The sequence below is a fragment of the Leucoraja erinacea genome, chromosome 10 (assembly GCF_028641065.1).
Source record: "Leucoraja erinacea ecotype New England chromosome 10, Leri_hhj_1, whole genome shotgun sequence".
Taxonomy (NCBI): domain Eukaryota; kingdom Metazoa; phylum Chordata; class Chondrichthyes; order Rajiformes; family Rajidae; genus Leucoraja; species Leucoraja erinaceus.
The window spans coordinates 3,806,333-3,833,214 of record NC_073386.1 but is presented as its reverse complement, the minus strand read 5'-3'; the positions used below and the strand labels follow the sequence as shown (position 1 = coordinate 3,833,214).

Here is a 26,882-nt window from a genome sequence, read left to right as displayed (position 1 = left end):
AAAATCGGCAAGTCCGACAGGCCCTTTAAGGTGCGGGGATCACTGGTCGGTGTGGACTCAGTGGGCCGAAGAGCCTGTTTCCGCACTGTATCTATAAACTAAACTAAACTAAGCTCTTGCAACAGGATTACATAGAAGCAACACACACACAAAAAAAGGCAAGTTGTTTCCAAGGCAACCTTCCTTTATCTGCTTGTGGCACTTTGTCATTTTGATGGAACATGTCATTACATGAACTGAAGAGATCAGCTCAAAGTTTCTATTGAGCCCAAGAGAGTAAGTGGGTCAAAGGAACCTTTTCTCTAGCTATTAAGCTGGAAGGGTACAGAGAAGATTTACGAGGATGTTGCCAGGACTCGAGGGACCGGAGCTATAGGGAGAGGTTGAGCAGGCTGGGACTCTATCCTTTCATAAGATCATAAGTGATAGGAGTAGAATTAGGCCATTCGGCCCATCAAGTCTACTCCGCCATGGCTGATCTAGTTCTCCCTCACAACCCCATTCCCCTGCCTTCTCCCCATAACCTCGGACACCCGTACTCATCAAAAATCTATCTGTCTGCCTTAAATACATCCACTGACTTGGCCTCCACAGCCATCTGTGCCAGCCTTCTTTGGAGCGCAGGAGGATGAGGGGCGATCTTATAGGGATGTACAAAATCATGAGAGGAATAGACACTAGAGTCTTTGCCCAATGTAGGGGAATCGAGAACCAGAGGGCATAGTTTTAAGATGAAAGAGGAAATATCTAGTGTGGATGGAACATGTTAGTTTAATTTAGTTTAGAGATACAGCACGGAAACAGGCCATTCGGCCCACCGAGTCCACACCAGCCAGCGATCCCAGCACATTTATACTATCCTACACACACTAGGGACAATTTACACAAGCAAATCAATCTTTAAACCTGTACCTCTTTGGAGTGTGGGAGGAAACCGAAGATCTCGGGGAAAACCCACACAGTCACGGGGAGAACGCACAAACTCCGTACAGACAAGAACCCAAGTCTCTGGCGCTGTAAGTGCTGTAAGGCAGCAACATTACCGCTGCGCCACCGTGCCGCATGGTGTTTAGTGGGTGTGGACAAGTTGGGACGATGGGCCTGTTTCCACACTGTATGATTCTATGACTTTTATTGGTTTTCAGTGGGTGTCATTTCTCAGAGAAGGAGCAGCATGAACGATCTGAGCGTGGGGTGAAACCGGAGCACCTGGGGAAAACCCACGCGGTCACAGGGAGAACATGCAACGCACGTCCAGACAGCACCGATAGTCTGGATCGAACCCGTGTCTCTGGCGCTGTGAGGCAGCAACTCAAGTCAAGTCAAGTCAAGGTTATTCGTCACATACACATAGAAACATAGAAATTAGGTGCAGGAGTAGGCCATTCGGCCCTTCAAGCCTGCACTGCCATTCAATATGATCATGGCTGATCATCCAACTCAGTATCCCGTACCTGCCTTCTCTCCATACCCCCGATCCCTTTAGCCACAAGGGCCACATCTAACTCCCTCTTAAATATAGCAAATGAACTGGCCTCAACTACCTTCTGTGGCAGAGAATTCCAGAGATTCACCACTCTCTGTGTGAAAAAAGTTTTTCTCATCTCGGTCCTAAAAGATTTCCCCCTTATCCTTGAACTGTGACCCCTTGTTCTGGACTTCCCCAACATCGGGAACAATCTTCCTGCATCTAGCCTGTCCAACCCCTTAAGAATTTTGTAAGTTTCTATAAGATCCCCCCTCAATCTTCTAAATTCTAGCGAGTACAAACCAAGTCTATCCAGTCTTTCTTCATATGAAAGTCCTGACATCCCAGGAATCAGTCTGGTGAACCTTCTCTGTACTCCCTCTATGGCAAGAATGTCTTTCCTCAGATTAGGAGACCAAAACTGTACGCAATACTCCAGGTGTGGTCTCACCAAGACCCTGTACTACTGCAGTAGAACCTCCCTGCTCCTATACTCAAATCCTTTTGCAATGAATGCTAACATACCATTCGCTTTCTTTACTGCCTGCTGCACCTGCATGCCTACTTTTAATGATTGGTGTACCATGACACCCAGGTCTCGTTGCATCTCCCCCTTTCCTAATCGGCCACCATTCAGATAATAATCCACTTTCCTGTTTTTGCCACCAAAGTGGATAACCTCACATTTATCCACATTATACTGCATCTGCCATGTGTTTTCCCACTCACCCAGCCTATCCAAGTCACATTGCAGCCTCCTAGCATCCTCCTCACAGATAACACTGCCCCCCAGCTTCTTGTCATCCGCAAACTTGGAGATGTTGCATTCAATTCCCTCGTCCAAATCATTAATATATATCGTAAATAGCTGGGGTCCCAGACTGAGCCTTGCGGTACCCCACTAGTCACTGCCTGCCATTCTGAAAAGGACCCGTTTATTCCTACTCTTTGCTTCCTGTCTGCCAGCCAGTTCTCTATCCACATCAATACTGAACCCCCAATACCGTGTGCTTTAAGTTTGTATACTAATCTCTTATGTGGGACCTTGTCGAAAGCCTTCTGAAAGTCCAGATATAACACATCCACTGGTTCTCCCTTATCCACTCTACTAGTTACATCCTCGAAAAATTCTATAAGATTCGTCAGACATGATTTACCTTTCATAAATCCATGCTGACTTTGTCCAATGATTTCACCACTTTCCAAATGTGCTGCTATCCCATCTTTAATAACTGATTCTAGCAGTTTCCCCACTACCGACGTTTGACTAACTGGTCTGTAATTCCCCATTTTCTCTCTCCCTCCCTTTTAAAAAAAGTGGGGTTACATTAGCTACCCTCCAATCCTCAGGAACTACTCCAGAATCTAAAGAGTTTTGAAAAATTATCACTAATGCATCCACTATTTCTGGGGCTACTTCCTTAAGTACTCTGGGATGCAGCCTATCTGGCCCTGGGGATTTATCGGCCTTTAATCCATTCAATTTACCTAACACCACTTCCTGGCTAACCTGGATTTCACTCAGTTCCTCCATCTCATTTGACCCCCGGTCCCCTGCTATTTCCGGCAGATTATTTATGTCTTCCTTAGTGAAGACAGAACCAAAGTAGTTATTCAATTGGTCTGCCATGTCCTTGTTCCCCATGATCAATTCACCCGTTTCTGACTGCAAGGGACCTACATTTGTTTTAACGCATACATTTGTTTTACACATACGAGATGTGCAGTGAAATGAAAAGTGGCAATGCTCGCGGACTTTGTGCCAAAAGACAAACAAACAAAAAACCAAACAAACTACAAACAGAATGGAACAGAATCACATATTCATTTTCATATTAAATATTGTGGGCGGAAGGAAAAAGGGAAAAAAACAGCAGTTTTAAAAAAAGCAGTATGGTACCGTAACGTTAGTCCCTGGTGACTACTCTACCACTCTACTGCTTTTTTAAAAAATTGCTGTTTTAATCTACCGCTGCACCACCGTGCCACACCGTGAAAATTAGAATATAAACAAATGGATTCTATAAAACATCAGTATATGGAAAGTTCAAACTTACTAAAATGATCAAACAGGCCGGCCCGATGAAACTCCAGATGAAGTTGTTTTCTGTGCTGAGCCAGCAGCTGCAGGAGAGAACCAATGGGGAAAGGTGCCTTGTGAGAAAATAATCCCAACAATTCCCAGCCAACAACTCTCCCCCACTCCCTCAAGTCTTGGCCCCTCGGGAAAGCTGTGATCCATTCATTCCCCTCTTGAAGTCGAGCTTCAAACTTATCCCAGTGACGAGCGGAGTTCCGCAGGGGTCGATGCTCTTCACGTTGTATGTTGATGCTTTGGACGAGGGGATTGAAGGCTTTGTCAACAAGTTTGCGGATGATACCAAAACAGGGGGAAGGGTTATGCAGTGCAGAGAGAGCAGGGTCTCTGCAGAAGGACTTGAGCAGGTTGGGAGAGTGGGCAGAGAAACATAGAAAATAGGTGCAGGAGGAGGCAATTCGGTTCTACCAGCCAGCACCGCCATTCAATATAATCATGGCTGATCATCCAAAATCAGTACCCTGTGCCTGCCTTCTCCCCATATCCCTTGATTCCGCTAGTCCCAAGAGCCAAATCTAACTCTCTCTTGAAAACATCCAGTGAATTGGCCTCCACTGCCTTTTTTCCTCCCATATCACTTGATTCCCTTAGCCCTAAGAACTAAATCTAAATCTAAATCTGTGGCAGGTGGAATAGAATATAGCAAAGTGTGGAGTCATGCATTTTGGTAGTAGGAATGAAGGCGTAGACTATTTTCTAAATGCAGTGAGAATCCAGAAATCGGAGGTGCCAAGGGACTTGGGAGTGCTGGTGCAGGATTCCCAAAAAGTTACTCTGCAAGTCAAATCGGTAGTAAAGAAAGCAAAGTCAATGCTAGCATTTATTTCAAGGGGGATTGTATACAAAAACAGGGATGTAATGCTGAGGCTCTATAACGCGCTGGTCAGGCTGCATTTGGAATATTGTGAGCAATTTTGGGCACCATATCTGAGGAAGGATGTGCTGGCTCTGGAGAGGGTCCAGAGAAGGTTTACATGAATGATCCCAGGAATGAGTGGGTTAACCTATGATGAGCGTTTGTCGGCGCTGGGCCTGTGCTCGCTGCAGTTTAGAAGAATGAGGGGGGACCTCATTGAAACATACAGAATAATGAAAGACTTGGATAGAGTGGATGTGGAGAGGATAGTTCCACTAATGGGAGAGTCTAGGGCCAGAGGTCACAGCCTCAGAATTAAAGGACATTATTTTAGAAATGAGATGAGGTGGAATTTCTTTAGTCAGCGGGTGGTGAATCTGTGGAATTCTTTGCCACAGATGGCTGTGGAGGCCAAGTTAGTGGATATCTTTAAGGCAGAGATAGATAGATTCTTGATTGTACGGGTGTCAGAGGTTATGGGGAGAAGGCAGGAGAAGGGGGTTAGGAGGGAGAGATAGATCAGCCATGATTGAATGGTAGAGTAGACTTGACGGGCCGAATGGCCTAAATCTACTCCTATCACCATGACCTTATGACCTCATTGTGTCGACAGCATTATGGAATCGTGGCACGGAATGACACTTGACTGCTGTTATACCCCTCTGTAAGAACGTCCTTCAACCCAACTTGCCCACACCGACCAATATATCTCATCTACATTGGTCCCACATGCCTGTGTTTGACCCAAATTCCTCTAAACCTGTCCTATCCATGTACCCAATGTCTCTTAAACATCGTGATTGTACCTGCAACAACTACCTCCTCCGGCAGCTCATTCCATACACCCAACACCCTTTGTGTAAAAAAGTTACCATTCAGTTTCCTATTAAATCTTTCCACTCCCCTCATCTTAAGTGTATGTCCACTGGTTCTCGATTCCCCTACTCTGGGGAAGACACTCCACCCGATCGATTCCTCTCATAGATAGGCACAAAGTGCTGAAGTAACTCAAGGGGTTAGGCAGCATCTCTGGAGAGAAAGGATGGCTGGAGTTTCGGGTAGGGACCCTTCCCCAGGTCTATTCCTCTCATGATCTTCCACACCTCTATATGATCACCCCTCATCCTCCTCCAGTGTAGGCAACACCATATTCGCCATGAGTGAAGATATTCACAGGAACTTTTTGTTTTATTATGCACCATTTTGAAGGGGGTTTCTCTCAGTTTCGAGATACAGCGAGGAAACAGGCCCTTTGGCCCATCAAGTCCACGCCGACCAGTGATGCTACACTAATGCTATCCTGCACACAACCAGGGACAATCTACAATTTTACCGAAGCCAATCAGCCTACAAATCTGTGCGTCTTTGGAGTGTGGGAGGAATCCGGAGCACCCGGAGAAAACCCACGCAGGCCACAAGGAGAACCTACAAACTCCATTCAGACAAGCGCCCGTGGTTGGGATCGAACACGGGCCCCTGGTGCGGTAAGGCCTCAACTCTAACGCTGCGCCACCGCGCCGCTTGTGTAAGGTGGATGGAACCAAACTGATGGAAACATTCCAAGAAAATCACCCACATGGTAAAAGAGCTCAATGCCATTGGCGCATTGTCATGGCAACCCCCCCCCCCGCGGGCACTTACATCTTATCGGTGCCGTAGTACTTATATCCGAGCACAGCCGAGATCCCCACGACGACGGAAGGGCTGCCGTAGCCAAAGATGTAGAAGTTCCGGTGCAGGAAGCCCTTGTTGTAGATGACCCCAACCACGATGAGGTAGAGGTGGATGCCCTCGATGCACATCCAGGCAAATGCAGCCAGGAAAAAGTAATGGAGTAGTCCCGCCACAATGGAGCAAAGGAGCTGGAGGGGGTTGGGGTGGATGGGTGGCATGGATGGTTGCGGTTGTGATAGGTGGTTGGAATGTTTGGGTGGTTGAGTAGGATGGTTGGGTTTGATGGGCGGTTGGCATGGATGGTTGTCATGGATGGTTGTCATGGATGGTTGTCATGGGTGGTTGTCATGGATGGTTGTCATGGATGGTTGTCATGGATGGTTGGGTCAGGGGGTTGGAATGTTTGGGTGGGGTGTTGGGTCATTTGGACGGGTGGGTGGCATGAATGGTATGGAAAAGATGGGATGGGATGGGTGGTTGGCATGGGTGGTATGGGATAGATGGGATAGGATGGGGGATTGGCATGGGTGATATGGAATAGATGGGATGGGTGATTGGGAACAGGGTAAGGGTGGTGCAGAGAATAGACAAAACATTGGATTTTAAATATAATAATCACATCCTTCACAAAACCCAAACACCAGGAGAGGCTAGAAGTCGAAAATAATAGACCCGGGTTCGATCCTGACTACGGGTGCCGTCTGAACGGAGTTGGTACATTCTCCCCATCACCATAGAAACATAGAAAATAGGTGCGGGAGTAGGCCATTTGGCCCTTCGAGCCTGCACCGCCATTCAATATGATCATGGCTGATCATCAAACTCAGTATTCCGTACCTGCCTTCTCTCCATACCCGCTGATCACTTTAGCCACAAGGGCCACATCTAACTCCCTCTTAAATATAGCCAATGAACTGGCCTCAACACCCTTCTGTGGCAGAGAGTTCCAGAGATTCACCACTCTCTGTGTGAAAAATGTTTTTCTCATCTCGGTCCTAAAGGATTTCCCCTTTATCCTTAAACTGTGACCCCTTGTCCTGGAATTCCCCAACATTGAGAACAATCTTCCTGCATCTAGCCTGTCCAACCCCTTAAGAATTTTGTAAGTTTCTATAAGATCCCCTCTCAATCTTCTAAATTCTAGCGAGTACAACGAGTACAAGTTGTAGGTCAACTTGTTCCATTTGATCTTATTTGTGCACGTCCAGCATCTTGCCTGTCCAACCCCATGTGGCTACTCTCCGAGATCTTCGGTTTCCTCCCACACTCCAAAAACATCCAGGCTTGGTAAAATTGTAAATTGTCCCTCATGTGTGGAGGATAGTGTTATGTGCGGGGATCGCTGGTCTGTGTGAACTTGGTGGGCCGACGTGTTTCCGTGCTGTATCTCTAAACTAAACTAAACTAAACTAAACTAAACTAAACTAAACTAAACTAAACTGAACTAAACTAAAAATAGTGAATATTGGAAGCACTCAGTTGGGCAGAGTGGAGAGAGACTTAGAGTTAGTGTTTCTAGTCGATAATCTTTTGGTTTAATTTAGAGATACAGCATGGTTCCAGGCCCTTCGGCCCACTGAGTCTATCCTGGGCACGGGACAATTTACAGAAGCCATTTCACCTGCACTCTCGAGATACAGTGTGGAAACAGGCCCTTCGGCCCACCGAATCCGTGCCGACCATGCACTAGTTCTATGCTACACACAAGGGACAATTTACAGAAGCCAATTAACCTACAAACCTGCACGTCTTTGGAGTGTGGGAGGAAACCGGAGCACCCGGAGAAAACCCACACCGTCACTGGGAGAACTACAAACTCTGTACAGACAGCGCCTGTGGTCAGGATCAAAGCCAGGTGGGTCTCTGGCGCTGTGAGGCAGCAACTCGACCGCTGCACCACCGTGCCGACCCCACGGCTCGTTGCGGGTGAGAGCGGAGTCGGTGTGAACGTGCGCAGCTTACCTTGTTAGTGTTCACGTTAATCCCAGTAAGGAACAACAGCTCCGCTATAAAGAGGCTGAAGCAGAGATTCTTGTGAATGGTTGTTCTGGTGCTTTGAATCTCGCTGAAGAAGCAGAAAGTAAAGATGCACATTGACAAGCAGATCAAGGACACGATGATTCCCAGCTGGCTGATCCGAGTCAGGATATTATTATGTAGAACATCCTGCAAGGGATTAAGTGACAAGAGCTGTACTTGCAGTGTTGTGACATGCACAGATGAGACAAACAGCTACAGCTTGGTCATAGGATCACGCAGCAGGGAAAGAGGCCCTTCGGCCCATCACATCCTAAGGTGCTCCCATCTACGCTAGTCCCATTTACCAGCAATTCAATCATATAGAATTGTAGAGTCATCCAAAACACGGAAACAAGCCCTTCGGCCCAACTTGTCCACGCTGACCAAGATGCCCCATCTAAGGTATTCCAGCATTTGGATCGCAAGGACATACAGCACAGAAACAGGCCCTTCAGCCCAACCCACCCATACTGACCAAGGTGCCCCATCTACCAGCATTTGGATCGTACAGAGTCACGCAGCACAGGCTCTTTGGCCCAACTCACCCATGCTGACCAAGATGTCCCATTTAAGCTATCCCTCTAAACCTTTCCCACCCATTATCTCCTATCAGCGTAGGTTCACAAGGTTAATTCCCAGGATGGCGGGACTGTCATACGCTGAGAAGATGGATTGGCTGGGCTTGTATACTCTGGAGTTTAGAAGGATAAGAGGGCATCTTACTGAAACATATAAGATTATTAGAGGCAGGAAACATCTTCCCGATGTTGGGGGAGTCCAGAACCAGGGGCCATAGTTTAAGAGTAAGGGGTAAGCCATTTAGAACTGAGACGTTGAAACACTTTTTCACGCAGAGAGTTGTGAGTGTGGAATTCTCTGCCTCAGAGGGCGGTGGAGGCAGGTTCTCTGGGTGCTTTCAAGAGAGAGCTAGATGGGGCTCTTTAAGATAGCGGAGTCAGGGGATATGGGGAGAAGGCAGGAACGGGGTACTGTTTGGAGCCATGATCACGCTGAATGGCGGTGCTGGCTCGAGCGGCCGAATGGCCTACTCCTGCACCTATTGTCTATTGTCTATTGTCTATCAGCCATGATTGAATGGCGGAGTAGACTCGATGGGCTGAATGGCCTAATACTCCTATAACTTGTGAACGTGAACTTTGGAATGGTGCATCATATATAAATGATCATATTAAATGACGGTGCTGGCTCGACGGGCCGAATGGCCTACACCTGCACCTATTGTCTGTCGGTAGACAAAAGTGCTGGAGAAACTCAGCGGGCGCAGCAGCATCTATGGAGAGAAGGAAATAGGCAACGTTTCGGGCCGAAACCCTTCTTCAGACCATATGCACCTATTGTCTATTGTCTATTGTCTATTGATGTAAGTGTCGACTCACATCAATGTCGAGCCAAATAACATGAAATGACCAAGAGGTTGGCAATGGGCGAGAATTTAAGTAGTGCCTTTGAGAAATATCAAGGAGGGAACATTAAGTGCCTGAGACAGGGTGTTTCAGCTGGATGGAAGAGGTGGCCCCAGTCTTCCAACCTGTCAAATGTTGGCATTGGAGGTGGATGTAATGACACGCTCAGTGCAGTCGATGATAACGCTACGCCTGGCATTGTATACTTGTGTAGTTTGTGAAATCAAGCATACTTCTGGAGAGAAGCAACAGGGATGGTGGTGCATAGATCCGTCAGATGGTCGTAAAGTTGGCTGAATTATGGAGGAGGAGTTCCCCCATATATCCCTCCCCTCCCCCCTCTGTCTCTCTCTCCCACCCACCCTTCCTTCCGCTCGGTGGCTAATCACAGCGCGTCGTTCACTGCCCCATATCTCCATATAACCATATAACCACATAACAATTACAGCGCGGAAACAGGCCATCTCGACCCTTCTAGTCCGTGCCGAACACATAATCTCCCCTAGTCCCATCTACCTGCGCTCAGACCATAACCCTCCATTCCCTTCCCATCCATATAACTATCCAATTTATTTTTAAATGATAAAAACGAACCTGCCTCCACCACCTTCACTGGAAGCTCATTCCACACAGCTACCACTCTCTGAGTAAAGAAGTTCCCCCGCATGTTACCCCTAAACTTCAGTCCCTTAATTCTCAAGTCGTGTCCCCTTGTTTGAATCTTCCCTACTCTCAGTGGGAAAAGCTTTTCCACGTCAACTCTGTCTATCCCTCTCATCATTTAAAAAACCTCTATCAAGTCCCCCCTTAACCTTCTGCGCTCCAAAGAATAAAGCCCTAACTTGTTCAACCTTTCTCTGTAACTTAGTTGCTGAAACCCAGGCAACATTCTAGTAAATCTCCTCTGTACTCTCTCTATTTTGTTGACATCCTTCCTATAATTAGGCGACCAAAATTGTACACCATACTCCAGAATTGGCCTCACCAATGCCTTATACAATTTTAACATTACATCCCAACTTCTATACTCAAATATCTCGACTGTGGTTGAGCAGCCATTGAGCGGAGGGGGGGGGGGAGGGAGTGTTTTTGGGGGGGGGGGCAGTCGGTTTCCACCACTGTTGGTCGTGGTTTTGTTGCGCTCACTGTGTGCTTGTTCTGAGATTCTGGATGTCGGAGGTCCTCAGAAGAAGAGCAAAATACGCCTGCGGGCCGGATTATTTCGGGTTATGAAGCTTGTCCCGCCAAAAAAATGGAGGGGGTGCAGCCCCCCCCCCCCCAGCCCCCCCCCCACCCTCCCACCGGTTCCGCGGCCCATGCGCTCCACACCCACTCTATCCAGGCTCAATGGATAGCGTGTGCGTTTTAAGCGCCCGTGATGATGTTCACCGCTTCACCGACACTTACTTTCATCGGGGAAGAGGACATCAAGACTGCAAAGTTGGTCAGATGGTTGCAACGGCAGGAGGTGTGCGAGGCATTGTAATGGAGTCTCTCGCAACCTCCAGTGTCCCACTCCCCTTCCATGCTGAGAGCTGAGTAATTCCAAAACACACAGACGGATTCCTCCTTCTTCACAGGCTAGAGTGGAAAGAAGGAATGAAAAGAGACAGAATGTCACTCAGTAACATAGAAACATAGACACTAGGTGCAGGAGGAGGCCATTCGGCCCTTCGAGCCAGCACCGCCATTCACTGTGATCATGGCTGATCGTCCCCAATCAATAACCCGTGCCTGCCTTCTCTCCATATCCCTGGACTCCACTAGCCCCTAAAGCTCTATCTAACTTTCTCTTAAATCCATCCAGTGACTTGGCCTCCATTGTCCTCTGTGGCAGGGCATTCCACAAATTCACAACTCTCTGGGTGAAAATGTTTTTTCTCACCTCAGTCTTAAATGACCTCCCCTTTATTCTAAAACTGTGGCCCCTGGTTATAGACTCGCCCAACATTGGGAACATTTTTCCTGCATCTAGCTTATCCAGTCCTTTTATGATTTTATATGTTTCTATAAGATACCCCCTCATCCTTCTAAACTCCAGTGAATACAAGACTAGTCTTTTCAATCTTTCCTCATATGACAGCCCCGCCATCCCAGGAGGGATCAATCTCGTAAAGGACACACAAGTCCTGGAGTCATAGCCCAGCAAGTCTACTGCCTCAGAAGGCAGTGGAGGCCAATTCTCTGGATACCTTCAAGAAAGAGTTGGATAGAGCTCTTAAAGATAGCGGAGTCAGGGGATATGGGGAGAAGGCAGGAACGGGGTACTGATTGTTAACCATATAACCATATAATAATTACAGCACGGAAACAGGCCATCTCGGCCCTGCAAATCCGTGCTGAACAATTATTTTCCCCTAGTCCCATCTACCAGCACTCAGACCATAACCCTCCATTCCTTTCCCATCCATATACGAGTTACTCCAGCATTTTGAGTCCATGAGGTTTGTAGGTTAACTGGCTTGGTATAAATGTAAATTGTCCCTAGTGGAGGATAGTATTAGTGTGCGGGGATCGCTGGTCAGCGAGGACTCGGTGGGCCGAAGGGCCTGTAACCGCACTGTATCTCTAACCTTAACTTAACTAAACTAAACTAAAGTAAACTAAACTAAGCTAAACTAAAGCATCTGTTCCTATACTGCAGTGTGCTCCATAGACACTGGGTGCAGGAGGAGGCCATTCGGTCCTTCGAGCCAGCACCACCATTCACTGTGATCATGGCTGATCGTCCCCAATCAATAACCCATGCCTGCCTTCTCCCCATATCCCTTGACTCCACTAGCCCCTAAAGCTCTATCTAACTCCCTCTTAAATCCATCCAGTGACTTGGCCTCCACTGTCCTCTGTGGCAGGGCATTCCACAAATTCACAACTCTCTGGGTGAAAATGTTTTTTCTCACCTCAGTCTTAAATGACCTCTCCTTTATTCTAAAACTGTGGCCCCTGGTTCTGGACTCGCCACACATTGGGAACATTTTTTCTGCATCTAGCTTGTCCAGTCCTTTTATAATTTTATATGTTTCTATAAGATACCCCCTCATCCTTCTAAACTGGCAGGTTGAACTGGCAGGTTACAGTAATGTCCATTCGTCCCCATTACATTGTAAAGCCACTGACCTCCAAATGCCTCAGTGTGAATGTGATGTGGTCCATGCGGTAGAGGGATGGAGGGTTTGCTCTGATCGCCGCGGCAATGATGGGCGAGTTCACGGCGTATTCCTTCCGAGCCGCTGTCCCGTTCACCTCCCTCTCCCGCGAGCTATTGGAGGCATCCAGCAGCGAGCCAATACTATTGTACTGAAGGAAAATGATTGCAACAGTCCCTGATGGCACACAGAAACATTTTCAGTGGGTAGCTCCGACAAACAAGACACAAATTCACACTCATTTCATTCCCTCCCCGCCCCCAACTATGAAAACACACCCACACCTCTACTTGCTCAGAAGGGTTGGGACATTCGACGTGTCCCCAACAACTCTCACCAACATCTACAGATGCGCCGTAGAAAGCATTTTATCGGGGATGCATCGCAGCACGGTTTGGGAACAGCTCCGTCCAAGACACGCAAGAAATTGCGGCGAATTCTGGACGCAGCCCAGACCGTCACACACAAACCAACCTCCCTTCCATTGACCCCATCTACACCTCATGCTGCCTCGGCAAGGCCAGCAGCACAATCAAGGACCAGCCGCACCCTGGCCACTCCCTCCCCCATCGGGCAAAAGGCACAGAAGTGTGAAAACGCACACCTCCAGATCCAGGAACAGTTTCTTCCCAGCTGTTATCAGGCAACCGAACCATCGGCCACAAACAGAGAGCGGTCCTGAACTACTATCTACCTCATTGGTGAACTATCTGGGCCTCTCATTCTTCTTCTTGATACAGGGGACGATAATAAGGCTGTACCTAAACCTACTTACCATTAGAGACGGATCTATCTGCCTTCCGTTGGGAAATGCGTATTTGATTATGCTCCAAATTCGCTTGAGTTTGAAGTTGCTCATCTTGACTTAGATCAAAAGTGTACAGTTTGAGGGCTGGGGAATCAGGAAAACATGTTATTAATAAGTCATGAATCAGTAAAGCTCAGCCTGTGTAGACACTTCTAAATATAAACACACACACACACACACATCCCACACCCATCAGCACAAATATAACAGGACCCAGTAAATATTCACAGGCTGCGCATGGAGAATGATGCAGAATTTAAAGAACTAAGATTGATAGTTTTGCATGTTTTGCATTTCCCAACAGTTGAGCTGTTAGTCAAGGCGGTCGGTGGAACACCGTCAACTAGGGGCGGCACGGTGGCATAGAAACATAGAAATTAGGTGCAGGAGTAGGCCATTCGGCCCTTTGAGCCTGCACCACCATTCAATATGATCATGGCTGATCATCCAACTCAGTATCCCGTACCTGCCTTCTCTCCATACCCTCTGATCCCCTTAGCCACAAGGGCCACATCTAACTCCCTCTTAAATATAGCCAATTAACTGGCCTCAACTACCCTCTGTGGCAGAGAGTTCCAGAGATTCACCACTCTCTGTGTGAAAAATGTTCTTCTCATCTCGGGTTTTAAAGGATTTCCCCCTTATCCTTAAGCTGTGACCCCTTGTCCTGGACTTCCCCAACATCGGGAACAATCTTCCTGCATCTAGCCTGTCCAACCCCTTAAGAATTTTGTAAGTTTCTATAAGATCCCCTCTCAATCTTCTAAATTCTAGAGAGTATAAACCAAGTCTATCCAGTCTTTCTTCATAAGACAGTCCTGACATCCCAGGAATCAGTCTGGTGAACCTTCTCTGCACTCCCTCTATGGCAAGAATGTCCTTCCTCAGATTTGGAGACCAAAACTGTACGCAATACTCCAGGTGTGGTCTCACCAAGACCCTGTACAACTGCAGTAGAACCTCTCTGCTCCTATACTCAAATCCTTTTGCAGTGAAAGCTAAGGCGCAGCGGTAGAGATCCCTGTTCGATCCTGACTACGGGTGCTATCTGTACGGAGTTTGTACGTTCTCCCCGTGACCTGCGCGGGTTTATTTCAGTTGCTCCGGTTTCTTTCCACTCTCCAAAGACGTGCAGGCTTGTAGGTTAATCAGCTTCTTTGTATCGTCTCTGGTGTGTAGGATAGAAGTAGACAATGGACAATAGGTGCAGGAGGAGGCCATTCGGCCCTTCGAGCCTGCACCGCCCTTCAATGTGATCATGGCTGATCATCCCCAATCAGTACCCCGTTCCTGCCTTCTCCCCACATCCCCTGACTCCACTATCTTTAAGAGCCCTATCGAGCTCCCTCTTGAAAGTGTCCAGTGAACCGGCCTCCACCGCCCTCTGAGGCAGAGAATTCCACAGACTCACAACTGAGAAGAACTTTTTTCACACAGAGAGTGGTGAATCTCTGGAACTCTCTGCCGCAGAGGGTAGTCGAGGCCAGTTCATTGGCTATATTTAAGAGGGAGTTAGATGTGGCCCTTGTGGCTAAGGGGATCAGATGGTATGGAGAGAAGGCAGGTACGGGATACTGAGTTAGATGATCAGCCATGATGATATTGAATGGCGGTGCAGGCTCGAAGGGCCGAATGGCCTACTCCTGCACCTAATTTCTATGTTTCTATGTTTCTAACTCTCTGTACGGAGTTTGTACGTTCTCCCCGTGACCTGCGTGGGTTTTCTCCAAGATCTTCGGTTTCCTCCCACACTCCAAAGACGTGCAGGTTTGTTGGATAATTGGCTTAGTGTAAATATAAAAAATTCCCTAGAGCGTGTAGGGTAGAGTGTGGTCGATGCGGACTTGATGGGCCGAAGGGTTCATTTCCACGCTGTATCTCTAAACAAAACTAGACTAAAAAAAACACCTGGAGAAAACCCACATGGTCACAGGGAGAATGTACAAACGCCATACAGAAAGATTTGTAGGTTAATCGACTTGTAAATTGTGCCTAGGTTGTAGGATTTGTTGGTGTACGGGGTGATGGCAGGTCTCCTCTGTCTGCCCGTGATCCATATCCCTACATTCCCTGCATATCCCGTCTAAAACCCTCTTAATCACCACTGTTGTACCTGCCTCCAGCACCACTCCAGGTAGCACATTCCTGGCACCCGCCGCCCTCCGCGTACCGTACAAAAACCTGCCCTTCTCTCCTTTAACTGGCCCTTCGAACGATCCTCATGCACTAGCTTTTCACACAGAAGGTTGTGTTTCTCACCCAGAGAGTTATGAATCTGTGGAATTCTCTGCCTCAGAAGGCAGTGGAGGCCAATTTTCTGGATGCTTTCTAGTTCCAGTTCAAGTTCAAGTGAGTCTATTGTCATGTGTCCCTGTATAGGACAATGCAATTCTTGCTTTGCTTCAGCACACAGAGCATAGTAAGCATAGTAAGCTCTCTCAAGAGAGAGCTAGATAGGGTTCTTAAAGACAGCAGAGTCAGGGGATATGGGGAGAAGGCAGGAACGGGGTAGTGATTGAAGATGATCAGTCATGATCACATTGAATGGCGGTGCTGGCTCGACGGGCTGAATGGCCTACTCCTGCACCTATTGTCTATTGTCTATTGCCTCTAAGGCAGCAATTCTACCGCTGCGCCACTGTGGCGGCTCCGGTTTCCTCCCACACTCCAAAGCCGTACAGGTTTGTGGGTTAATTGGCTTCGGTAAAATTGTCAATTGTCTCCAGTGTTTAGGATAGCGTTAGTACGCGGGGTGATCGCTGGTCAGTGCGGACTCGGTGGGCCGGAGGGCCTGTTTCCACGCTGTAGTGAAATTTAAATAGATACGGAAAAGGGCATAGGGCAGGTACGACTAGCGTCGATGTGTCATCTTGGTCGGCATGGACAAGTTGGGCCGAAGGGCCTGTTTCTGTGCTGTATGACTCGATGACTATAAATTGTGATGGTTCTCGTTTCCTAGTGCAGTTTGCTGTTCATTTTTACCACCCTGTTTACAGGAGCTGCCTAAGTTTGAGTCTGTCTTTGATATAAACCAGCATCTGCAGTTCCTTCCTACATATTCTGTCTCCTCCGCTATTTGCTTTAGCATCTGATTTCCAGTTATTACCTCTGCAAATCAGCTGCCATGGGGGTTTATTTACAGTGCTTGGAAATTATATGATCCGTTTCTCTCTCGAATTGATTCAAACTATTTGCTTTTAAAAGCGTAGTACGTGTCCGCCCATAGACCTACATTTCCATTTTTCTGCGTATCAACCGCATTTTTATCCCCTTGGAAATATTTTTATTTTAATCATTTGCAAACTGAAATGTCCCAGTGTTGCAGAAATATTGTCAGTCAAATTGTTGCCAGCAGCCACTCGATTGCAGAGTTTTGTCTACGATCCAGGTTTGGAGAACCTGGTTGATGAGGCAGAGAGACAGACAGATGGAAGGATTGTGTTCAGCTTTAAAGCCCTGTCCCACGGTGCGAGTTCATTCCAAGAGCTCTCCCGAGTTAAAAAAAAATCAAACTCGTGGTAAGCATGGAGAATGAATGTAGCGGGTACGTCGGAGCTCGGGGACGTCTCTCAGCGCCTCGTAACGCTAACGGCAGGTACTCGGGAAGACTCGCTAATGGCAGGTAAGCACGGGAAGACTCGTGAAGGTTTTTCAACACGATGAAAAATGTCCACGAGAGCCCCGAGTACCGACGAGTGGCCATTACCGTAAATCTCCGAGTTCGAATCAGGGGCAAACTCGGGAGAGCTCTTGGAATGAACTTGTACCGTCGGACAGGGCTTTTAGTCCGGTTGAGTTTGCAGCGTGGAAACAAACAGGCCCTTTCTGCCCATCGTCCAACCATCACCCCGTGCACTAGGTTTATCCCACGCGCTTGGGACAATTTACAGAAGCCAATAAACCTGCAAACCTGCACGTCTTTGGAGTGCGGGAGGAAACCGGAGGACCCAAGGAAAACCCACGCAGGTCACGGGGAGAACGTAAAACTCCGTACAGACAGCACCTGTGGTCAGGAAGGTTTATTCACAGTTTAAGAATAAGGGGTAAGCCATTTAGAACGGAGATGAGGAAACACTTTTTCACACAGAGAGCTGTGAGTCTGTGGAATTCTCTGCCTCAGAGGGCGGTGGAGGCCGGTTCTCTGGATAATTTCAAGAGAGAGCTAGATAGGGGTCTTAATAATAGTGGAGTCAGGGGATATGGGGAGAAGGCAGGAACGGGGTACTGATTGGGGATGATCAGCCATGATCACATTGAATGGCGGTGCTGGCTCGAAGGGCCGAATGGCCTACTCCTGCAACAATTGTCTGTTGTCTATTGTTTCCATGTTGAAAGTGCCAGACATTTTGGATGATAATTCATTTATTGTGAATGTAATGGAGGCTGGGAGAGCAATGGAGGGATTCGGAATGGAAGCACAACCTTCAGCCCACAAGTGCTTACCAAACACAGCGGCACAGATGGTAGAGTTGCTACCTCACGGCACCTAACGCCTGGGTTCGATCCTGACCTCGGGCACTGTCTTTGCGATAGTTTTCCACGTTCTCCTGCGACCCCGTGGGTTTTATCCCACACTCCAAGGACGTGCAGGTTCGTGGGTAAATATTGCCCCTCGTGTGCAGGGAGGCTTCACCCTGTGACATGTCGCCTGTACGGTCGTGAGTGGTCTGCTCAGTCGCCCAAAGAGTCGCAGCGTCTTTCTGGTCGCCGCTGGGTTTTCGACAAGTTGAAAATTTTCGGCGACCTGCAACGACCTATGGCGGGTGTGGGCAGTCGCTGAAAAAGTCGCGTAAGTGGGACAGGCTCACAATGTAGAACTAGTGTGCACGGCGATCGTTGGTCGGCCCGGTCTTGGCGGGACAAATGGCCTGTTTCCGCACTGTGCCGCTAAAACTAAAACTAGTTTCAGGGCGGTCACGGTGGCGCTGAGGTAGAGTCGCTGCCTTACAGCGCTTGCAGCACTGCAGACCCAGGTTCGATCCCGACCGCGGGCGCTGTCTGTACGGGGTTTGTACGTTCTCCCCGTGACCTGCGTGGGTTTTCTCCGAGATCTTCGCTTTCCTCCCACACTCCAAAGACGTGCAGGCTTGTAGGTTCATTGGCTTGGTGTAAATGTAAAATTGTCCCTAGTGTGTGTGTGTGCAAGATGGTGTCTCAGTTTACGGGGACCGCTGGACTAGGTGGGCCGAAGGGCCTGTTTTTGCGCTGTGTATCGAAACTAAGACACAGAACTCACCAACGTCGGTCTCTTTGAACTCCAGCTCCATGCTGCTCCTCAAATGCTGGGAGATGCGGATGGCCGACGTCTCCAACATGTGCAGCAACTTTGTGGCACTTCTCCTCCTCTCGTCCTCCGCGATTTCACTCCACACCACCATCTCGCTCGGCTTTAAAAGATTGTTCACTGTTTTCACAATGGCCTAGAACGTTCGTGTGGGGGAAAAATGAGTTGGACTTTCAACACAGACCATAACATGTTATCCCATTCCCACACAGACCTTTCTGTCCTGGGCCTCCTCCACTGTCAGAGTGAGGCCCAGCGCAAAATGGAGGAACAGCGCCTCATATTTCGTTTAGGCAGCTTACACCCCAGCGGTATGAACATTGACTTCTCTAACTTCAAATAACCCTTGCTTTCCCTCTCTCTCCATCCCTCCCCCATCCTAATTCTCCGACTAGTTTCATTGTCCTCCTGATTAAATATTGCCGACTGTACGCCTCCTTGTCACCTTCCCCCGCTCTACATTTTCCTTAATCCACGTCCCCTTTGAGCTCTCGTTTTCACACCTTACCCTCCCATATCTCTATGTCTCCCTCTACCCTGCCTCAGTCTGAAGAAGGGTCTCGACCTGAAATGTCACCCATTCCTTCTCTCCAGAGATGTTCCCTGTCCCACTGAGTTACTCCAGCATTTTGTGTCTATCTTTGTTTTAAAGCAGCATCTGCAGTCCCTTCCTGAACATAACATATTAAACATTCTGGATTCACGAGGATCTGCATATGCTGGTTTACAAAAAAACTCTTGAGGTCTCTAAACTAAACTAAACTAAACTAACCTGAACTAAACTTTACTAAACTAAACCAGACTAGACTAGACTAATCTAAACTAAAACGATGGAACTATAAACACTCTTGTCTGGCTTTTTATTCAATGCAAGATTCCTGCAGCTGCAGTTCCTTCTATCTCGAAAAAAGACACAAAGTGCTGGAGTAACTCAACGAGTCAGGCAACATCTCTAGAGTACATGGTTTCTCCCCTTCCCTCCCCCTTGACCTCCATATTCAGGGACAGTTTCTTCCCAGCTGTTATCAGTCAACTGAATCATCCTACCACAACCAGAGAGCGGTCCTGAACTACTATCTACCTCGTTGATGACCCTCGGACTATCTTTGATCGGACTTTGCTGGCTTTACCTTGCACTAAATGTTATTCCCTTATCATGTATCTTGCACACTGTAAATGGCTCGATTGTAATCATGTGTCGTCTTTCCGCTGACTGGTTAGCACGCAACAAAAGCTTTTCACTGTACCTCGGTGCACGTGACAATAAACTAAACTCAACTAAGCTAAATTCCTTCCTCTGGCTTCACAACTTGCACCTCTTCAAAGTAGACCATAGAGTCTACTTTACGGCAGAGATGCTGCCTCACCCACTGAGTTACTCCAGCATTTTATCTTCAGAGAAGCTGCCTTGCCCGTTGAATTACTCCATCATTTTGTGTCTACCTTCGCAACTCTTCACACCTTTTATACATCTTTATCCCACCTGATGCCTATCAAACCCCTCCCCCCCCCCCCCCCCCCCCGCCTGTGTCCAGCTATTACCTGCCATGCTTTGTCCTGCCCCTCCTCCCTCCCAGCTTTCTTCCCCCCCCCCCCCCCCCCCCCCTCCCCCACAATCAGACTGGAGTAGGGTCCCAGGACCTGCTCTGCCCAGGACAAGAAGGCTCTGCAGAGAGTAGTGCATTCGGCCGAACGCATAATGGGAACTGCACTTGCCCCCCCCCTGCAGGAACTATACATCAGAAGGTACAGATCCAGAGCCAGCAACATTATGGGGGACCCCTACCACCCCAGCAACGGACTGTTGCAGCTGCTACGGTCAGGCAAACGCCTCCACTGTCATGCTGCAAAAACAGAGAGGATGAGAGAGAGTTTCGTCCCAAAGGCCATTAGGACTATACACTCTTATCTCATCAGAAACTAATCTGCTGTACCAATTTACTGTTGTGTTGTGTCTTTTTAAAATTGCTGTTTTTTTTCCTAATATGTAATTACTGATTCTGTTTTATTCTGTTCTGTAGTTTTTTTGCACAATCTGCACACATTCCAACTTTCATTTCGCTGCACATTTGTATGTGTGTATGAGACAAATAAACTTGACTTGACACCCCGAAACGTCACCTGTCCATGTTCTCAGGAGATGCTGCCTGACCCGTTGAGTTACTCCAGCACTCTGTGCATTCTTTTTGTTGTAAGCTAGCATCTGCAGTTCCTTGTTTACCTATCTAGAACATGAATTGGTGATGTTTTGGATTGAGACCCTTCTTCAGACTGATTGATGTTGGGAGGGGAGGTGGGGGGGGGGGGGGGGGGGGGGGAGATGGAAGAAGGGTCCCATCCCAAAATTTTGCCCGTCCTTTCCCTCCAGAGATGCTGCCTGACTCGTTGAGTTACTCTAGCACTTTGCGTCTATCTGTGTCATCGGTAGAATATTGTCCATTGGGAATTAACGTACGTTGATGGTGACGTTGGCAGCTGCGGTTGGATTGGGTAGACTCTCGTTGATTGCACTAAGCGACGGTGCGGACCTGGAGAGGACTTCGACGTACAGGAGCAGATCGGTGGCGGTCAGACCTCCCGTGGTGTTCTTGGCCATCTCCTCCAGGGCCATCTGCGGTTCACTGAAGCTGCTCAGCTGTCAAAAGCCACCAGATTACAAAATAACATTTTAAAAAAAACAGCACAGAGACAGAGACATGAAGTGGATGTGGAGAGGACGTTCACACCAGCGGGAGAGTCTAGGACCAGAGGGCGCAGCCTCAGAATTCAAGGACGTTCCTTTACAAAGGAGATGAGGAGGAATTTCTTCACCAGAGGGTGGTGAATCTGTGGGATTCATTGCCACAGAAGGGTGCGGAGGCCAAGTTAATGGATATATTTTTAAGGCAGAGACTGATAGATTCTTGATTAGTGATTAGTAGTGGGTGTCATGGATTGCTGGGCGAATAGACAATAGGAAATAGGTGCAGGAGTAGGCCATTCAGCCCTTTGAGCCAGTACCGTCATTCAATGTGATCATGGCTGATCATCCACAATCAGTACCCCGTTCCTGCCTTCTCCCTGAAGGGAGGAGAATGCAGTGAGGAGGGAGAGATTGATCAGCCATGATTGATTGGCGGAGTAGACTTGATGGGCCGAATGGCCTATTTCTGCTCCTGGAGCTTATGAACTTATGAACATGAACGAGATTCTCTCTCATCCGCTTCCATCCCACTAATGTTTGCATCCAGCACATGATCCCTTGTCATTTTCACCAACTGCAGTGGGATCCCACCACCAGCAGCAAGACAATACATGATTACAATCGATCCATTTACAGTGTATACTGTAAGATACATGATAAGGGAATAACATTTAGTGCAAGGTAAAGCCAGCAAGGATAGTCTGAGAGTCATCAAAGGGGTATAGACCAGCGCTGAACTACTATCTACCTCATTGGTGACCCTCGTAACTATCCTTTGATCGGACTTAGCAGGCTTTACCTTGCACTAAACGTTATTCCCTTATCATGTATCTATACAATTGTAATCATGTCTTGTCTTTCTGCTGACTGGTTAGCACGCAACAAAAGCTTTTCAATGTATCTCGGTCGGTGCTCGTGACAATAAACCAAACTGAACTAAAGAAAAACAAAACTAAAGCGGAAGGAATATTTTCCTCCCTTTGTTTCTTGATCTTGATCTCTTGTCTCCTTGCACAACCAATGTTACCTGCTGCAAAGTGTCATTAATCCTCTTGGACAGGCAGTCGCTGATTAAGTAGCAGGGCATCTCCGAGATCCCTGTAAATGGAGCAGGAGATAGATATTATCATTAACTTCAAACACCCGGCTAACATTTGTACAGTTTAATTTCATAATCAACCATCTCTTTATCTCCGACATCGAGACCATTCCACTGGCTCCGCGCCAACATCTTTGACAACTGATAGCAAATAAATTACCTGTCGTATAATCTAATATATTTTTATTACTGACTTGGAACTTTTACCCTGTAAAGTTTCCGGCTTCATTAATATATTGGAGCAAGACTCTTTTTCTTCTTCTTGCGAATGGCGTGCACAGCCTAAAGGGGCTGTCCCACTGCAGGCGACCTAATTGGCGAGTTTAGAAGAGTTTAGGAGAGTTTGAAAAAGTGTCATGTAGAAGACCTCCTTCGACCATGTTGAAGACTAGCTACAACTAACTTCGGGAAAATTGGACACCGAATAGTGGGGAGTGGAGACGACCTCCTTCGATCTCCTTCGACCTCCCTTCGATTATTTTGAAGACTATCTACAACTACCTTTGACTACCCTCGATTACCTATGACTAACATGCCGACCTACTACGACCTACTTCGACTAAACCTACGAGTAAAAAACGTATCGCTTTTTTCCATGGCGACCTTTTTTTTACTCGCGGGCATTTTTCAGCATGGTGAAAAATACGGTGCGACCTAGCTGAGGCCTCGACTACGCGGGGACTACTCTCGAGCATGATGGAGAGTTACAAAGACCTCCTAGGACCTTGTGTCGACCATGCTGCGAGTATGTGTCGAGGCGAAACTCGCCAGAACTCGCAGATTAGGTCGCCACAGTGAGCAGCCCCTTAAAGTTGATCTTATTTGACCTTATTTGATTGTGCACGCCAGGTTGATTGCATTCGCCGAAACAGGGCGGACCACGTGAAGGTTGCAATCTCCCACCCCAGCAACACTGTGTCGATAGTGACTCTCGGTATCAGTGAAGGAAAGTGAAGTGTAAAGGAACACTGAAGATAGACGCAAGAGGCTGGAGTAGCTCAGTGGGTCAAGCAGCATCTCTGGAGAACATGGACAGGCAACGATACCGAGGGGGCCCTTCTTCAGTTTAGTTTAGTTTGTTTTATTTGTTTAATGTCACCTGTACAGTGTAAAGCTTTTGCTGCGTGCTAACCAGCCAGCGGAAAGACATGATTACAATTTGGAAGAATGAGGGGGGATCCTCATTGAAACGTACAGAATAGCGAAAGGCTTGGATAGAGTGGATGTGGAGAGGATGATTCCACTAGTGGGAGAGTCTAGGACTAGAGATCATGGTCTCAGAAATTAAAGGACGTTATTTTAGGAAGGAGCCGAGGAGAAAATGTATTTCGTCAGAGGGTGGTGAATCGGTGGAATTCTTTGCCACAGAAGTCTGCAGTGGCCAAGTCAAGGGCCTGTCCCACTTGGGCGTCATTTGCATGTCACGCAGATGGTGCACGAAGATTTTGTACATCCCAAATTCTTGGGGCGCCACGAGCGACCGCGCGTCACTGCCTACATCACCACGTACCATGCGCACGTCGTGCATCGTGACGCGTAAATGATGTCGCGTAAATTACGCGCAAATTACACCCAAGTGGGACGGGCCGTTCAGTTGATATTTTTAAGTCAGAGACAGATGTCAGAGGTTATGGGGAGAAGGCAGGAGAATGGGGTTAGGAGGGGGAGATAGATCAGCCATGATTGAATGGCGGAGTAGACTTGAAGGGCCGAATGGCCCAATTCTACAATTATTCTTTATGGCCTTATGGCAATCGAGCCATTCACAGAGTACAGATACACGATGAAGGGAATAACGTGAATAACCTATAGCGCGAGGAATAACCGATGATGGTGGGGTGGGATTGGCGGGAAGCTGGAAGAGAGGAGAGGATGGGACAAAACCTGCTGTGAGTGATAGGTGGACACAGGTGAGGGAAGGTTGAGAGGTAGATAATTGAACAAAAGCCAGAGATGAAAAGACAAAATCTGTGAGGTACAAATGGAAGAAGTGGCAATTGTCAACCCAAGGCCGAAGGGGAGGGGGTTGGGAGAGAATGGCAAAGGGAAAAGGCGGGAGAAGAGTGGGACTAAGTGGGACCATGTTCATTGGTATCATTTAAAAATAAATTGGATAGGCATATGGATGAGAAGGGAATGGAGGGTTATGGTACGAGTGCAGGCAGGTTGGACTAAGGGGAAAAAAAATTTGTTCAGCACGGACTTGTAGGGCCGAGATGGCCTGTTTCCGTGCTGTAATTGTTATATGGTTATATGGTTATATGGTTATATGGAAAGGTTGAACAAGTTAGGGCTTTATTCTTTGGAGCGCAGAAGGTTAAGGGGGGACTTGATAGAGGTCTTTAAAATGATGAGAGGGATAGACAGAGTTGACGTGGAAAAGCTTTTCCCACTGAGAGTAGGGAAGATTCAAACAAGAGGACATGACGTGAGAATTGAGGGACTGAAGTTTAGGGTTAACATGAGGGGGAACTTCTTTACTCAGAGAGTGGTAGCGGTGTGGAATGAGCTTCCAGTGTAGGTGGTGGAGGCAGGTTCGTTTTTATCATTTAAAAATAAATTGGATAGTTATATGGACGGGAAAGGAATGGAGGGTTATGGTCTGAGCGCAGGTATATGGGACTAGGGGAGAATACGTGTTCGGCACGGACTAGAAGGGTCGAGATGGCCTGTTTCCGTGCTGTAAATTGTTATATGGTTATATGGTTATAAGAGGGGGTTGTAGGTTAGATATAGAGTCATGGAGTGATACAGCATGGAAACAGGCCCAACTTGCCCACACCGTCCAACATGTCCCAGCTACACTAGTCCCACCTGCCCGTGTTTGGCCCATATCCCTCCAAACCTGCCCTATCCATGTACCTGTCTAACTGTTTCTTAAATGTTGGGACAGTCCCAGCCTCAACCACCTCCTCTGGCAGCTCGTACCATACACCCACCGCCCTTTGTGTGTGTTGGCATCCATGTGCCTTTTTATATTTGCACTGTGCCATTGCATCCATCGAGAATATTTTCTTTAACGCAAGTTTAAGTTTTTGTTTTCTCTTGTTTGCTCGCTATCCCCTTCGAGGCAGCGAACATCATTAACTTGCCACACAGTTCCCATGACACAACATTGGTGGAAATATTGACAATGCCACGATCCATTAGGATAATTGTTTCAGAATTCAACCGTGCAATCTGCAGTCTCCAGTTCAATAGCTGGACACTTTAATTTAGTTTAGTTTAGAGATACAGTGCGGAAACAGGCCCTTCGGCCCATCGAGTCTGCACCGACCAGCGATCCCCGCACATTAACATTATTCCACACACACCGGGGAGGATTTGCTTTTTTTTTTGTTCATACCAAGCCAATTAACCTGCAAACCTGTACGTCTTTGGAGTTTCCTCCCACACTCCAAAATGTTTTGTAGGTTCCATCAGTCTGAAGACGGCCTGAAACGTTGCCTATTTCCTTCGCTCCATAGATGCTGCTGCACCCGCTGAGTTTCTCCAGCATTTTTGTGTACCTTCGATTTTCCAGCTTCTGCAGTCCCTTCTTAAACACAAATGTTTTGTAGGTTAATTGGCTTGGTATAAATGTAAATTGTCCCGAGTGTGTGTAGGTTACTTTAGTTTAGAGATACAGTGCGGATCAAGGCACTTCGGCCCACCGAATCCCCACTAACCAGGGATCTCCGCACAACAGCACTATCCTATACACACGCCAGGGACAAATTTTACATTTACCAAGCCAATCAACCTACAAACCTGCACGTCTTTGGAGTGTGGGAGGAAAACGGAAGATCTCGGAGAAAACCCACGCAGGTCACGGGGAGAACGTACAAACTCCGTACAGACAGCACCCGTAGCCGGGATTGAACCCGGGTCTCTTGCGCTGTAAGCGCTGTAAGCCACTCGATACTTCCAGCATTTTGTGTCAGGAATAATTTAGTCATGTTTTATACTTTTATACTTATTACAGTGTCTCCTATTGTTGTGACTGAGTAATTTGCTGGCCATTTGAGCAGGTAGTTAAAAGATATTTTTTTATGACTCGACAGAGACAGATTTCTGATCCAGTGCTAGTGAACCGACTGAGTCTTAACGGCACTGCCTGTGGTTTTATGGTTGTCTAATGTTTAATTTTCATTGATTTTTAATTCCCCAACTACCACAATGGGATTCAATCTTATTCACCCGGATTTCTACAATATAATTTCTGTTTCATTAGTGCTGCTGGTGACTCAGATAGGAAACGGAACCAATATGCAGTCAGAGAATTTAGTTTCTAGCTTAGTTTAGCTTAGAGATTCCTGAGAGATATATAGAGGTGGATGCGGG

At 47.5% G+C, this 26,882-nt stretch overlaps 1 protein-coding gene across 1 annotated transcript in view; it reads right to left on the bottom strand.

Moving 5' to 3' along the window:
• adgrl4 (adhesion G protein-coupled receptor L4) overlaps positions 1–26,882 on the bottom strand; it is an 87,632-nt gene that overhangs the window by 34,326 nt on the left and 26,424 nt on the right. The window contains exons 4-12 of the mRNA XM_055641293.1: positions 22,488–22,558; positions 21,233–21,412; positions 18,730–18,913; positions 13,461–13,577; positions 12,657–12,862; positions 10,947–11,120; positions 8,059–8,262; positions 6,064–6,284; positions 3,526–3,592 (exon numbers count right to left, since the gene is read on the bottom strand). Of these exons, the coding sequence (XP_055497268.1) occupies positions 3,526–3,592; positions 6,064–6,284; positions 8,059–8,262; positions 10,947–11,120; positions 12,657–12,862; positions 13,461–13,577; positions 18,730–18,913; positions 21,233–21,412; positions 22,488–22,558 (1,424 nt within the window). The remainder of the gene's footprint in view (positions 1–3,525; positions 3,593–6,063; positions 6,285–8,058; positions 8,263–10,946; positions 11,121–12,656; positions 12,863–13,460; positions 13,578–18,729; positions 18,914–21,232; positions 21,413–22,487; positions 22,559–26,882) is intronic.